At 38.2% G+C, this 14,000-nt stretch overlaps 3 protein-coding genes across 6 annotated transcripts; 2 read left to right on the plus strand and 1 right to left on the minus strand.

The window, feature by feature from the left end:
* The first annotated feature begins 56 nt into the window (after positions 1-56).
* Positions 57-6,264, plus strand: LOC18587924 (adaptin family protein). Its single transcript, XM_007011983.3, has 11 exons — positions 57-238; positions 390-906; positions 1,001-1,125; positions 1,290-1,488; positions 1,863-2,091; positions 2,211-2,377; positions 2,516-2,725; positions 3,284-3,394; positions 3,504-3,680; positions 4,794-5,240; positions 5,651-6,264. Exons 1-11 carry the CDS (start codon positions 186-188, stop codon positions 5,939-5,941), a joined length of 2,526 nt encoding a protein of 841 aa, XP_007012045.2. The 5' UTR covers positions 57-185; the 3' UTR covers positions 5,942-6,264.
* Positions 6,265-7,123: 859 nt separating this feature from the next.
* On the plus strand, positions 7,124-10,953 carry PERK14 (Protein kinase superfamily protein). Its single transcript, XM_018127332.2, has 8 exons — positions 7,124-8,335; positions 8,423-8,878; positions 9,050-9,136; positions 9,351-9,421; positions 9,695-9,780; positions 9,892-10,039; positions 10,322-10,483; positions 10,686-10,953. The coding sequence occupies exons 1-8, from the start codon at positions 7,501-7,503 to the stop codon at positions 10,929-10,931; spliced, it is 2,091 nt and encodes a 696-aa protein (XP_017982821.2). The 5' UTR covers positions 7,124-7,500; the 3' UTR covers positions 10,932-10,953.
* On the minus strand, positions 10,569-13,936 carry LOC18587926 (uncharacterized). 4 transcript variants are annotated; one of them, XR_001929441.2, is made up of 5 exons: positions 13,312-13,936; positions 12,754-12,794; positions 12,429-12,520; positions 11,605-12,071; positions 10,569-10,927 (listed from the first exon to the last, which is right to left on the minus strand). XR_001929441.2 is itself a non-coding variant. In XM_007011986.3 (3 exons), exons 1-3 carry the CDS (start codon positions 13,459-13,461, stop codon positions 11,663-11,665), a joined length of 651 nt encoding a protein of 216 aa, XP_007012048.2. In that variant the 5' UTR covers positions 13,462-13,917; the 3' UTR covers positions 11,557-11,662. The 4 variants fall into 4 exon arrangements, 1 of the variants encoding a protein (XP_007012048.2); XR_016028648.1 differs by having other exon boundaries at positions 11,034-12,071; positions 13,312-13,935; XR_001929440.2 differs by having other exon boundaries at positions 11,601-12,071; positions 13,312-13,934.
* Between the last annotated feature and the right edge of the window lie 64 nt (positions 13,937-14,000).

The raw sequence follows: 14,000 nt of genomic DNA on the forward strand, positions 1-14,000 counted from the left end.
AACGCTGTCGTATGGCCTGAAAAACACTAAACGGAGAGGTTTTAAACGTGTCATAAAACTGTAACTGTCTCATCTCTCTTAAACTCCAAATTCCAACCACTATTGTCTTCCTTCCACGGCCGATCAGCCTACGGTTTGGTGGATCTTTGGTTTGAGCTGACATCGGATTCCGTTAGCCACCAGCCATGGCTCCCCCGGCTCAGTCTCAACGGTCATCCTCACCGTCTCAACCTTCCGGGTAACTCTATCATTTCCCCTTACCCCAAGCCTTCAATTTTAACAGCAATTTTTACTCGGTGTTTGTTTTGTTCTCATTGGTTTAAATTCCTATTTAATTTTTGTTCTCTTTTGATGGACCTCTAATTAAACTTGCTAATTACTATGAACAGTAAAAGTGAAGTCTCCGATTTGAAACTACAGCTCCGGCAGCTGGCCGGCAGCCGAGCACCGGGCGTCGACGATTCGAAGCGAGAGCTATTCAAAAAAGTGATCTCCTATATGACGATCGGAATCGACGTGTCGTCTCTCTTCGGCGAGATGGTGATGTGCTCGGCCACATCCGACATCGTTTTAAAGAAAATGTGTTATCTCTACGTAGGTAATTACGCCAAAGTCAACCCTGATCTCGCTCTCTTGACCATCAATTTCCTCCAAAGGGATTGCCACGATGAAGATCCAATGATCCGAGGGCTTGCCTTGCGGAGCTTGTGCTCGTTACGTGTCGCAAATCTAGTGGAGTATTTGGTGGGGCCGTTAGGATCCGGATTGAAAGATAGTAATAGTTACGTGAGAATTGTGGCGGTTATTGGAGTTTTGAAGCTATATCATATCTCAGTTTCCACTTGTGTCGATGCGGATTTTCCTTCAATATTGAAGCATCTGATGCTCAATGACTCAGATACTCAAGTGAGAGCTAGTTAAAATGCTAGAATTGATCGTCAAAATATTTTTTTTGTATGTTGAATTAGCTCGTGGATTATTGAGTTATTTGTTTCATTAGGTAGTTGCAAATTGTTTGTCTGCTTTACAAGAGATTTGGAGCGCGGAAGCTAGCACTTCTGAAGAGGCATCGAGGGAAAGGGAAGCTTTGATTAGCAAGCCGGTTATATATTACCTATTGAATCGGTATGTTGTATAGTTAAAATCAAGAATTAAGGGGAAAATTGAGATGTTGTGGTGATTATGCTGTCATTTATCTGAGGTTCAATACTTAGTCGTGCTGTTCAATTAATAAAAATTTCTGTGATGTTATGTTAAATGAATGCTTTCCAACGTTTTTTGATGTGTAGGATCAAGGAATTTAGTGAATGGGCACAGTGCCTTGTGCTGGAGTTGGTAGCTAAATACATGCCGTTAGAGAGCGATGAGATTTTTGACATTATGAATCTCCTTGAGGATAGACTTCAGCATGCCAACGGGGCTGTTGTCTTAGCCACAATCAAAGTGTTTTTACAGTTGACTCTATCCTTGACTGATGTTCATCAGCAGGTGCCTATCAAACTTCTTTTATCTAACTATTTAATTCAATGTGTGGAATATTGTTAAATTTCTACTTTGCAAAAGCAGTTTGCTTGCATATCTGCAATCAGGGAGGTGCTTTTCAGTTAATTATGAGATTGTGGTTCATGCTTCTTTTGTCAGTCATCAATACCTTCCTTACTTTTATCTCTAACAGAGAAGTTATTTCTTCTTGTTATTTGGAAAAAAAAAATTGGGGCCGGTGTTTTTGACCCTGAATCATCCTGCATGACCTTGATGTTAAACCATACTTTGATTGTATTAGTTAGATTAATAGTACCCGCATATCACTTGGTTTTGTTTGTGGGCTCAGGAGTTTGCTAACACAATTCTTTTATGTTAAGGTTTATGAACGTATCAAAGCACCCTTGTTGACCCTTGTGAGTTCAGGAAGCCCAGAACAGTCTTATGCAGTTTTAAGTCATCTGCATATCTTGGTGATGCGGGCACCTTATATATTTTCCTCAGACTACAAACACTTCTATTGCCAGTATAATGAACCATATTATGTCAAAAGGTTGAAGCTTGAAATGTTGACTGCAGTGGCAAATGAGAGCAATACTTATGAAATTGGTAAGCAAATAGCCTCGCAGTTTGTTTGTGAGGGCCTCTCTGGAAAAAGATGACATCTGTAAATTGTCAATCTTCTTTCTTGTGTATTCGGATATGTAACCTTGTTGAGTCAATTTCAGTGACGGAATTATGTGAGTATGCTGCAAATGTTGATATTCCCATTGCCAGAGAGTCAATAAGAGCTGTTGGCAAAATAGCACTGCAGCAGTATGATGTGAATGCAATTGTTGATAGGCTTCTTCAATTTCTTGAAATGGAGAAAGACTATGTTACTGCTGAAGCTCTGGTAAATAAATATATTTCTGCCACTACTAGAAGTTTGGGATTTTAAATATATGCATAATTAACATACCTTACTGTCTTCCCACAAAAGCATGATTAGTTCACCATTGCCAGCTAGATTGATATAAGTTCTTTTGTGCAGGTACTTGTAAAAGATCTTCTTAGAAAATATCCTCAGTGGAGCCATGATTGCATTGCTGTGGTTGGGAACATAAGCAGCAAAAATGTACAGGAACCCAAGGCGAAGGCAGCTCTTATATGGATGTTGGGGGAATATTCTCAGGATATGCAGGATGCTCCTTATATTTTGGAGAGTTTAGTTGAAAATTGGGATGAGGAGCATTCTGCTGAGGTAAACAACCTGCTTGGATATTGTCCAATGATCACATGTTAAGCCATGTTCTGTTGTTTTGAACCATTTCTGATTATAGTTAATACTTCTTATATTTCGGAGTTGGTTGCTTTTGTGAGAAAAGAAAAGGTTGTTGAGCCATTTTATTCAACTGCCAGTTGTATCTATTACGGTATTCTTATACCCTTGTTGGTTCTCAGATGTTCTTATTCATGTCTTTCTAGTGGATATGTGGTGCAGTAAATGTGTTAATATGGTTTACATACTAGTATAGTATAGTTGCTTAGCAAATGTATAACATCTTAGGTACTCTGATTGTTTCTAATTATTCTATGTGTTTACTTAACACACATGTTCAACCACCAGCTGTTTCCTCTCATCTCATTCCACAACAGAAGGGCACTGCTATTTTGTTATTGTAGATTAAGTATTTGTAAAGTTTCCATTGGCAGTAGAATTAAAGCCTCTTTTTTATACTGAAATTTTGGAAATTGGATTCAACGATCTGCATCATGAATTACGTCATTTACTTGGATGATGGATGATGCCATTGGACAGGTTCGGTTACATCTTCTCACTGCAGTAATGAAGTGCTTTTTCAAAAGGCCACCTGAGACTCAAAATGCTTTGGGAGCTGCTTTGGCCGCAGGTATTGCTGATTTTCACCAGGTATGAGTTTGTCTTTTTGTCTTTCTTTTCCCTCTTACATCAATAATATCGTTTGAATTGTCAAGTTGTTTTCTGGAAACAATAAATTAAATCTTCAACTTGAATGCAGGATGTTCATGACAGAGCCTTATTCTACTATAGGATTTTACAATATAATGTATCTGTAGCAGAACATGTGGTAAACCCTCCAAAGCAAGCTGTTTCTGTTTTTGCTGATACTCAGAGCAGTGAAATTAAAGATCGGATATTTGATGAATTTAACAGTTTATCTGTTGTATACCAGAAGGTAACTACTAGCTTCTTCCAACTTTATGTTATAGGCCATTTTTGTGTACTTTAGACCGTTTAGAAAGCTCTTGTGGTGGGTTGTTAAAGCATCCAATTTGTGTATTCAAAGGAAAAAATTAAGGCAAAGACAAGGCATATGCAATAACCTAATTACATAGTTTGTAGTTTCAACCTTAATCAAAGTTGATGATGTGGATCTGGTTGTTGAAATCCATATCTATTACCATTGTTTATTCGTTCATAACTTACATGCTGGTGAAAACTGATTGGGGTTTCGCAATAAGTGATAGTACTTCCTGAAATAATAATAGTTCTTCAATAAGGCCTTTTTTTATTCTAAGCCTCATGGCAGAGGGAGTCTGCCTTGCTTCAAGGTGTGCCACAAAGCTTGCCAGGAAAGTGTTATTCTAACATAACAACCTAAAAAACTAGAATATAATATCACATGCAATCTCAACCAAATATATGTGGGACATTACATATTTAACACTCCCCTTGATGTGTAAGAAATTTGTTCTTGGGAACCACTAGACCAAAATGTATAAGCCATTAGGTGAGGGTCCAAAAATAAGTCTTATTTACTTATCTCCTCATCTACAAGCCACTTAGGCATGGAATTAAGGGGCAAAGAATTTTTCTTTCCCTTGGTGAAAGGTGCATTTTTAAACAAGGTGAAGTTTTACTTTTCAAAGTACTGGTATCTCTTAAGTTATCCTTACCTTTGTCAATTCCATTTCCTGCATAATTGTCAAAGGTAATAACCCATGGAAGAACCAATGAGGATACCTATGGAATGGACTTGCAACTTTAGTTTGTGTAACAGCTGTGACATAACTTGCTACAACTTTACTTTCTGTACTCTTGAGAGCTAAAAAATTGACTACTCATGAAATATAGGTTTTTTGCTCTAATCACTGTATTGTGCCTCTCAAAGCATTTTCTTAATTTAAAGCAAAGTTTCCTTTCTGCTATTAAACAGTGTAGTGTACTATATCCACTCTGCATCTGTTTTGTGTTTCTTTTCCTTTGTTTTAAGGAATCTAGGTGGTTCAGTTGTTGTACTTGAATCATAATAGAGTCAGGGTTAACTGATATTTGTAAATATCTGCAGCCATCTTACATGTTTACAGATAAGGAGCACAGGGGTCCTTTTGAGTTTTCAGATGAACTTGGAAATCTATCTATTGGTGGAGAAGCAGCAGATAATGTTGTTTCGGCTCAGAGAGTGGAGGCAAATGATAAGGATCTACTTTTAACTACTTCAGAGAAAGAGGAAACTAGAGGTTCGAGTAATAACGGTACTGATTATACTGCTCCTTATGATAGTTCGTCTACATCTGTCTTTGCCTTGCAAACACGGATGGAGTTGGAGATTTCAAATCCCACCTCAGCAGGCCATGCTCCACAAGCTAGCTTGGGAATTGATGATCTACTTGGTCTTGGTTTACCAGCAGCACCTGCTCCTTCGTCTCCTCAGTTGAAGCTTAGTTCAAAAGCTGTTCTAGATCCAAGCGCATTTCAGCAAAAGTGGCGCCAGTTACCAGTTGCTTTGTCACAGGTTTGCTTGTCAAATATAACAATATATAGTTTGATTTGTTTTCACTTGTTACGACCTCCTGTTGGTCATCCCTATCTCTTGCTTGCTCTCTCTTAGACATTAAAACCTTTTCTTGGCTGAATTTTAGCAAGGATAATGCAGTTGGATACTATCTTTATATTATTACCTGAATTTTATTTCTGGCTGATGGCCACTTATGCTACAACCTTATGTCTAGAAAGTGAACTATTTATGAAAGTATTACATCCTTAGCATCAAAACTATCCTCAGAGTTCGGGACAAAAACCAACCACCAGATGGCCCCTAGAATGGAAACCATGCCTGGTCCTCTATGTTGTTTTCAATACTTGGGGCAGAAACTTTGCTTACATATGCCACCTTTCTCAAAACTCGTCTTTTAATCGGTGCAGGAATGCTCAGTGAGCCCTCAAGGTGTTGCGGCATTTACATCTCCTCAAGCTCTCCTTCGGCACATGCAAAGCCACTCCATTCACTGCATTGCATCAGGTGGTCAATCCCCTAATTTCAAGTTCTTCTTCTTTGCACAAAAGGCGGAGGAGACATCGAATTATCTTGTGGAATGTGTAATCAACACATCATCGGCTAAAGCCCAAATAAAGATCAAAGCTGATGATCAAAGTACATCCTCGGCATTCTCAACTGTTTTCCAATCAGCCTTGTCCAGATTTGGTATTCCATGAGGACTTTAAACGCATTCTTCATATAATGGCTCGACGAGAAGATGTGGGTTGTTAATGTTATTGATTTCTTTTCTTTGAGGAAGAAATTGAAAGAGAAAATTGTTTTACCGAGAAAGAATTGATAAAAACACTTTTTTTGTAGGTGTAGATGTGTGCATGTGATTAACATCTTTTGTCCTTCTTGATTTCCATCCTAGTTCATTGTGTTATTCTGCACGACTAGATTACGAGTGAGTTGGCTTTCTAGCTAAACCTTAGCACAAAATTTTGCAAGTTTCTTCCTTTCAAAGGTTAATACATGCTTATATTTCAGAGATTAACAAGATCGCCTGTTATTTCCCTACTTTTTTTTCCTTGAATGATGGCTGGCGTTCTTTGTGTAGGACATGGCACAATATCAAAAGCAGACTTGTAGATATATAGAAAGACAAATTTCAGTTATTAATTAAATTGTTTGGATAATTTTAATTTAAGTTAAAATTTGAATATTGGATACTGATGAGATAAAAAGAATAATTATTATAAAAAAAAAAGAAAAAAATATGCAATATGGATGTAAGTGAATTTGTTTAAATGTATAAATAGTATTAATAATATAAAAAAAAGTTAAGAAATATATTTAAAAATAAGTTTTTGTTGGTAGAGTTAAAGAAAATAAAAATTATGTAAAAAAAAAAGAAATATAATAAATGTTGATGTTCTAGCTTTCAAAATCACTTATCCAACTCTCAAGAATTTTAATAATTTTAATTTTTAATTTTTTTCAAATGAGATAATTTTGAAATTCTCTTGACAGATGAATTTTTTATGAAAAAGAAATAAAAAAGAGAGAAAGAAAAGTTGTTTTTCTTCTAGTAATAATCAAATTATATGATAATTTTTGTTACATATTTTACATTTTAGTAAAATTTATTTACGAGGAAAAATATTAAAAATTTCATTTGACGATTTTATAAGGTAATTGGAGAGCTTTCTTGCATACTTAAGATAATGAATAATGCTTTTTTTTTTAGAGAAAAAAATAATATATAATTTAAAATTAAAAAAATGCTAAAATTGTAATAAGATATGAATCACTTTTAAGTAATAAAAACTTTACATGATTATTTGGTCCGTTAAATAGATGAAAATAAAACAAAATAACTAGTAAGTGACTATCCACGTCCCCGCTTTCGAGTGGGTAGGTGGTCCCACCTGTTAGAGACGAGTTCTCATTTCGTGGTCCGTGAATTAGTGTTATTTTAAAATTGCTTAGATTAGCTTAGACTTATCATAACTATTTTAAAATTGTTAGATTAGCTCAGGCTAGAGAGTGTTGAAATTTACTAAGAAACCAGCAAGTAGTACTAACCACTTCCTGTCTCTTTCTGTCTGAGTGGTTGGTTTCTAGTTTTTGTCAGTAAAAATATTACTTGGCTTTTTGTTTATGGATTCATGAATTGTGAAGAAAGAAAGAAGAATTCCAGCTATGGAATCCACCCAGATAGTTAATCAAGTGATTTGCATGTGGACTACCCAAAAGAACTTGTAAAGAATTCTTCCGGGGATAAGATTCAACAATGTTGTTAGCACCCTCATCGTCCCCATCTCCGGAAGGTTTGCCGTTCACCACTTCACCGCCTCCTCAACAGTCACCTCCGGTGGTGCAGCCACCTCTAGCAGCACCACTCGTTTCCCCACCATTTCCGCCAACAAATTCTGCATCTCCCGTTGTTTCTCCACCCTTGCTGACTCCGCCTTTGGCCCCTATATCAACCCCGAAAACTCCACCTCCATTTCTCCCTGTGGCATCTCCCCCACCTGCAGTCATTGCGGTTGCTCCTCCACAGCCTCCAACACCGCCAGTTGTTACACCTCCACCACCATCAGCTGCAGCTAATACCATTAGTCCAGTAGCTTCTCCACCGCATCCCCCACCACCAGCATTGGTCATTTCTTCCCCACCGCCCCCCCAAACTCCAGTTCAAACTCCTCAACCCCCTATATCCTTGCCATTAACTTCTCCACTTCCCTCTCCCACCCCTCCAACTCCACCATCTATTATTCTTCCACCTCCAGCAACAACAGCTCCCTCTCTGCCTCCACCAAGGCCACCTACTGATCCACCACCACCTGCAGGTTCTCATTCTGTTGGGGTTCCTGACGCTCTAGGATCGTCTCAGGCATTTCCGCTCCCTGCACCACCACCACCATTACCGTTAGCAGTTGGAAAAGGAGGATTGCCAACCACTCAGCAGGGGTCAGATTCTCCAATTGGGCTTATAGTTTCATGCATTGGTGTTGGAATTCTACTGTTTGTTGTGTTTGCACTCGTCTGCATTTGTTGCAAAAGTAGAAGGAGAAAACAGAAGCCTTTGGAGGACAGAAGAAAACAACAATGTTTGGTGACAAAAGGTGAGATTAATTGGTAAATAATTGTTGCAATCAAAACTACTTTCTCTAACTTTCTGATGGAATTTCAATGTTTGGTTGAGTTGTTAGATGACCTTTGTGCTGCTCCAATCCAACATGAACAAGAAAAAGTTGCCCCACCGCCAGGAGTCCATGTTATCACAGTGCCACCAACTGCCCTGCCTCAACCGCCTCTCACCAATGCTGAAGGTTCTGGCACTAACAATTCAGGGTCCTCAAATGGCATTTTCACTTATGATGAATTGTTCGTGGCCACCAATGGCTTTTCTGAGTCCAACCTCCTTGGACAAGGCGGGTTCGGTTACGTCCACAAAGGAGTACTGCCGAGTGGGCAAGAAGTTGCAGTTAAGCAATTAAAGGCTGGGAGTCATCAGGGGGAGCGTGAATTTCAGGCTGAGGTCGAGACGATTAGCCGAGTGCATCACAAACATCTTGTTTCCCTGGTTGGCTACTGCATTACTGGGGCTGAGAGGTTGCTTGTTTATGAGTTTGTTCCAAACAAAACCTTGGAATTCCACTTGCATGGTTAGTCATTTCCTTCTCTTCATTTGAAGAGTGATTTCTCAATAAGCTGTAGGTTTCCCTGTGGATAGTTAGAATTCTGTCTTTGGTGCCATGATGCCTATTTCTATGCACAACCATGTTACCAATTCAGCTTAAGATGTGGCACTAATCATCGAACGCAATTGGTTGTAGGAAATGGTCAGCCGGTTATAGCTTGGGAAAGCCGACTCAAAATTGCTATAGGGTCTGCAAAAGGAATAGCATACCTCCATGAGGACTGTGAGTTCGTTTCTTAACATTCTGTCTCTGAAAATTTTACTTGCGGCTCTTTTCCTGCATTAAGAATCAACAAATGGATGAACCTGATGAATTAAGGAAGAGCTATCATTAATGATTCAATGCTGGCATTCGTTTCACATATATAGTTCTCAAAATCACTACTTAGGACATCTTTTCAGAGTCTAGGTCTGACTAAAGTAGATTTTATCTACAGGTAGTCCGACAATCATTCATCGCGATATCAAGGCAGCTAATATTCTTCTCGATCCTCGATTTGAGGCAAAGGTAGGTCTCCAAATCTCTGTATTAGTTATCTAGTTTTACAGTGCAGGCTTGTCCTAACTTGTAGTATGAACTATAAAGTAATTTCAGGATACTTCTGTTATTACATATGTTTCTGATTGCTCAAAAGTAGGAGGTGTTCAGTAAGTTGTGTTGCTTTTCCTATAAGATCCAGTGCTTAACAATTAAGCACTGAAGTGAGGTTCCTTTCTTATTTGGATTTTTTGCTGTTGACTTGTGTACCTTGTTAATGGACTCTTTATGTCTTGCATTCAGGTTTCAGACTTTGGCCTTGCCAAGATTTTCTCCGATGCGAGTTCCTCCATCACTCATGTCTCCACAAGAGTGGTGGGAACTTTTGGGTTAGATCCGTTCTTTTTCTCACCCCTCCCCCTTTCCAATATAGGACGCATATTTGTTAATTTTCATTCGTATTGGAGGATACATTTGCTTTAACAGCAAACGGCTTGCAGATACCTTGCTCCAGAGTATGCATTGACTGGCAAATTAACAGATAAATCAGATGTATATTCCTATGGAGTCATGCTTTTAGAGCTTATAACTGGGCGTCGACCAATCATCAAGAAAGAATTCTCCATAAACGAGAGCCTCGTTGACTGGGTAAGTCCTCTTGCATTTTTTTCATATCAACTGATATTATCTACCACATGATGGAAAACCAAGTTAGTTTACTAAAATGGGTTCTGGATTATCTGATCTGCAAAGTGCTTGTCGTGGTTCCTCCACTATTAGACCAAGTTTCTGCCTTTGAAGCTTGGACCCAAATTGTCCCTTCTCAATTCCAGTTTTGCATTGTCAAGACTAAATAGTAGTTGCAGTGCTTTATGCTATGACTATGAGTAGTTGATTAACCGAGTTCTGTTACTATATTTTTGGGCATAGACGAGGCCCTTGCTAGGTCGTGCACTCGAAGACGATGATTTTGATGCTCTTGCTGATCCAAGGTTACAGGGCGCTTACAACAAGAGAGAGATGGCATGCATGGTCACTTGTGCTGCTGCTTGCATACGCCAGTCAGCATGGCTTAGACCTCGAATGAGCCAGGTATCTCCAGTCCCTTTTCTTTTTTCTGGTGGGGTAGTGGAATATAAACTTACATGCAATTAAGGAGATTCCAAGTTCACAGGGCTTTCATAGGTAGAAACGGTGCTTATTTATTTGCTCAAGTTAAAATAAAATTCGCACCAGCAGTTAAGAACAGAGAAAACACCCAGATTGTCTCAACTCAGTCGCAAAACCAATGCAGGTAGTTCGTGCTTTAGAAGGAGATCTTTCGCTCTCTTATCTTGATGTAGGAGGAAGGTCCTGGAACAGCTCAATGTACACGTCTTCAGAAACTCCGATTCAAAAAGCCCGACAATACGAGAACATGAAGAAAATTAATACATCAATGGGCAGTAAGAACTATGGTATCAGCGGAAACAGTGAAACCACCAGTGAATATGGCCTTAACCCATCTGGCTCAAGCAGCGAATCCCAAAGAGCAAACTGAGGAACAGATGACAAAACAGAAAGCAGAGAGAATTAGTGATAATCTATGCGCAAGCTTAACATCAAACTTGATTTAGTGCCGATAGTTTAACTGGTTGTTTACCTATTCATCCACCCTTTTTGGTCGTTTTCTTCTTTTAAATGTGGTATTTGTTCTTAAATTCAGTACAGGAATTTTAATTATTTATTTATTCATCCAGGAAAGTTGAGGTTGTGCAGTACGTTAAGCCTCCCAACCAGATTTCTGCTGCATATTTTCTACATAATCATAGTCTTACTCCATGCAGCAACAACGGATAGATAAAGTACTGAATAGTTTTGTCACATGCATTGTAGGCTAAAATGTAATTTGATCTATGACAATAAACACAGGAATGGAATTCACGATTGTATGAGACTGAGATCTAGCGTAATGGGGACGTCATGCTGCTAATTCAAGACTATAAAGTAGAAAGCAACAGTGCTGCAGGGGAGCCAGGCAAGAGAATCAACAGCCAAATATATCTCCCTAGCAAGGAGAATTATCAAAATCTTTTATCAGGTGGATTGAGAATAACAATGATAACTGACTTCCTTATATCCAGAGGGGGAAAAACAAAAACTGAGAGATAGTGAAAGTTCAACTATTGAAACCATAAACTTTTGCATTCTCCATAGTATTATCTTTTACCTACTATGTATTTGCATTATGATATTGGGTCCTTGGATGCATGAGCATTCAATTTTGATAATTCATCCACCCTGACCCCTTTTCTCCTTTGAAGGTAGCAAAGAATTCAGCCACTGCTTCCAAGGAGCATCCTCTTGTTGCTCAATCCATGACAAGAAACAGCTATCCAACAGGCAGAAGAAGTTTACATATAGTAGTTGGTACCTCACTGGTATATACCGAAAATTTGCAACTTGTACAATTGGCCATACACCCCCTTCAAGCATTAAGGCTGGGACAAAATCTCTCTTTACATTTTCCTTGACTTGAGGGAAACTCTTTCCAGCAGAAAATCCCATGTAAGTAAAAAACACAAGTAAATCCAATGGCCCAAAGATGAACCCATCAATTGCAACTTTAGTAGCCACAAAACGAAAAGAATTTGGTTGTAGACAAAGTCTTAACCTTATATATCGGTCCAAACCTTCATACCTACAAACATTACCAAAAAATTAGAGTTCCCAACAAAAGGTTTTCACATACATAAAAATGCACAAGGGAGTTAGGAATTGAATGTTATTTTATCTTAACCATGGAAGAATTCCTTGACCTCCCAGTTGGGAAGCCAATCCAAAAATAAGAAAAAATTAGGCCACCATGAACCATCTCTTGTTCCCAGAATAAAGCCCCTTACAGATTGTAAGTCTTTACCACATCACATCTTTTGATGCATGGAAGGAATCATATATTGCTAGCTCTAAGATATATGAGTAAGCAGTTAACAGTAGTTTTGATGTGAACTTAACATTCTTTAGCCAAATACATCCACAAAAGGCAGTGGATAATTACCAGTAATGGCCAACTGGTCCAACAAATCCAAACCCAAACAAGCTTGTTGTAGCCACTCTTTTCCAATTGATCTTTAATTCTTTATCCTCTTCCTGGTACAAAAAGGGAAATTTTCAGTCTACCAAAATAAATAAGCTGATTAACAGTAAAATACTCACAAAACTAAAGATGCTCAGAATATACATAAGTCAGAATGCATGTTTATATTACTGACATGTTTACAACAGCTAAATTATTTTAAAGAGGTGAACTTTGTGCAACAGGAACAATGGGGCTTGGATCAAAGGAAACTCTGCAACCATGCTCTTCCTTGCATTGCAGTTACCTGAATGTCATGACCTTCATCAAGTGGCGACTGATGCAAAACTGCACCCATTAAATTGAAGCTCCCATGTCAAAGATTCTTTCATGCATGTAACCAACAGACCAAAAAACTGAAAATTCCTCCTTTTCAAGGAATCATAATGCCAACCAAGTAAAATGAAATATATCAACTCACAATTCTTTCTTTTTTGTAAATTAGTTTTCTCTCTCAACCCCAGTAAATTTAGGTTCTAGTTTTCTCTTTAAAAGAAGGGCTGCAGTGTGTTCATCGTAACTTTTTACAAAACCGCAGACGAAATGCAAAAGGAACAAGTATCAACTGATAAACCTGAATTACAGAGCAACATGTTAAAACTATACTCCAAGAAACACTGATTACCCCCTTACTTCCAAGAAGAACCTACCAACCAAACTCATCAGGGGAGGAAAAACATGTGCAGCAACAAGGGCAGGAGAAATTGGAAATTGAAAGACTGCCCATTTTTCCAAACAGCACGAAAAAGAAGAGACATTGGGAAAAAAATAATCAGATATTAAAGTAGGAAAGGTGATGCTTCACCTGTAAATGACGGTGTTTCTTGGCAGTTGAATGAGTAATGGTTTGAGCAGCTACGTCTCCAAATCCCCAAATCAAGCCTGAGCTTATAACCTGTGTCTTCACCGGGTGGATTGCCAAGCAATTCTGGTACCATTTCCACAACCTCAACATTTCTTTCTTTTACTACAGAATAGACAGGACGATGAAGAAAAGAAGATTCTAGATGAAGAAATGGAATTTAAACAAAAAGGGACGAACATTCAGATGCATTATCATCATCCTCATCATAGTAGGGTAAAACTAAAAACCTCTGATCTGATATTTTTAATTACAGCACTTTCTTTTTTCTGGGTCATAATGAAATCAAAGAAAGAATTTTCTTTCTTCGAATTTCTCTTTCCAGGACAAAACCATTTTTCCGGGAAGTGTGTTTCAGACATACGATACAAGGAAAGAAACAAAAACATTTTCTTTTTTTCCTTTTGCAAGATGAGACGGTCCGAGGAACTGTAGACTGGGCCAGACTTCGTCAAATCTTTGCTTTCTTCCTTTTCTCGTCTATCTCTTGTTTTTGGGTTTTAACCTACCATGATCCAATCCAGCCCGGCCCTGTCAACCTGGACCTTTCTCTCAGATAAAAAAAAGAGATGCAATAAATTCTAAAAATAGTAATGGATAAAAAAAATTTAAGAGAAAAAATAGAGAAAGAA

The sequence above is a fragment of the Theobroma cacao genome, chromosome 9 (assembly GCF_053813885.1).
Source record: "Theobroma cacao isolate CCN51 chromosome 9, ASM5381388v1, whole genome shotgun sequence".
NCBI lineage: Eukaryota > Viridiplantae > Streptophyta > Magnoliopsida > Malvales > Malvaceae > Theobroma > Theobroma cacao.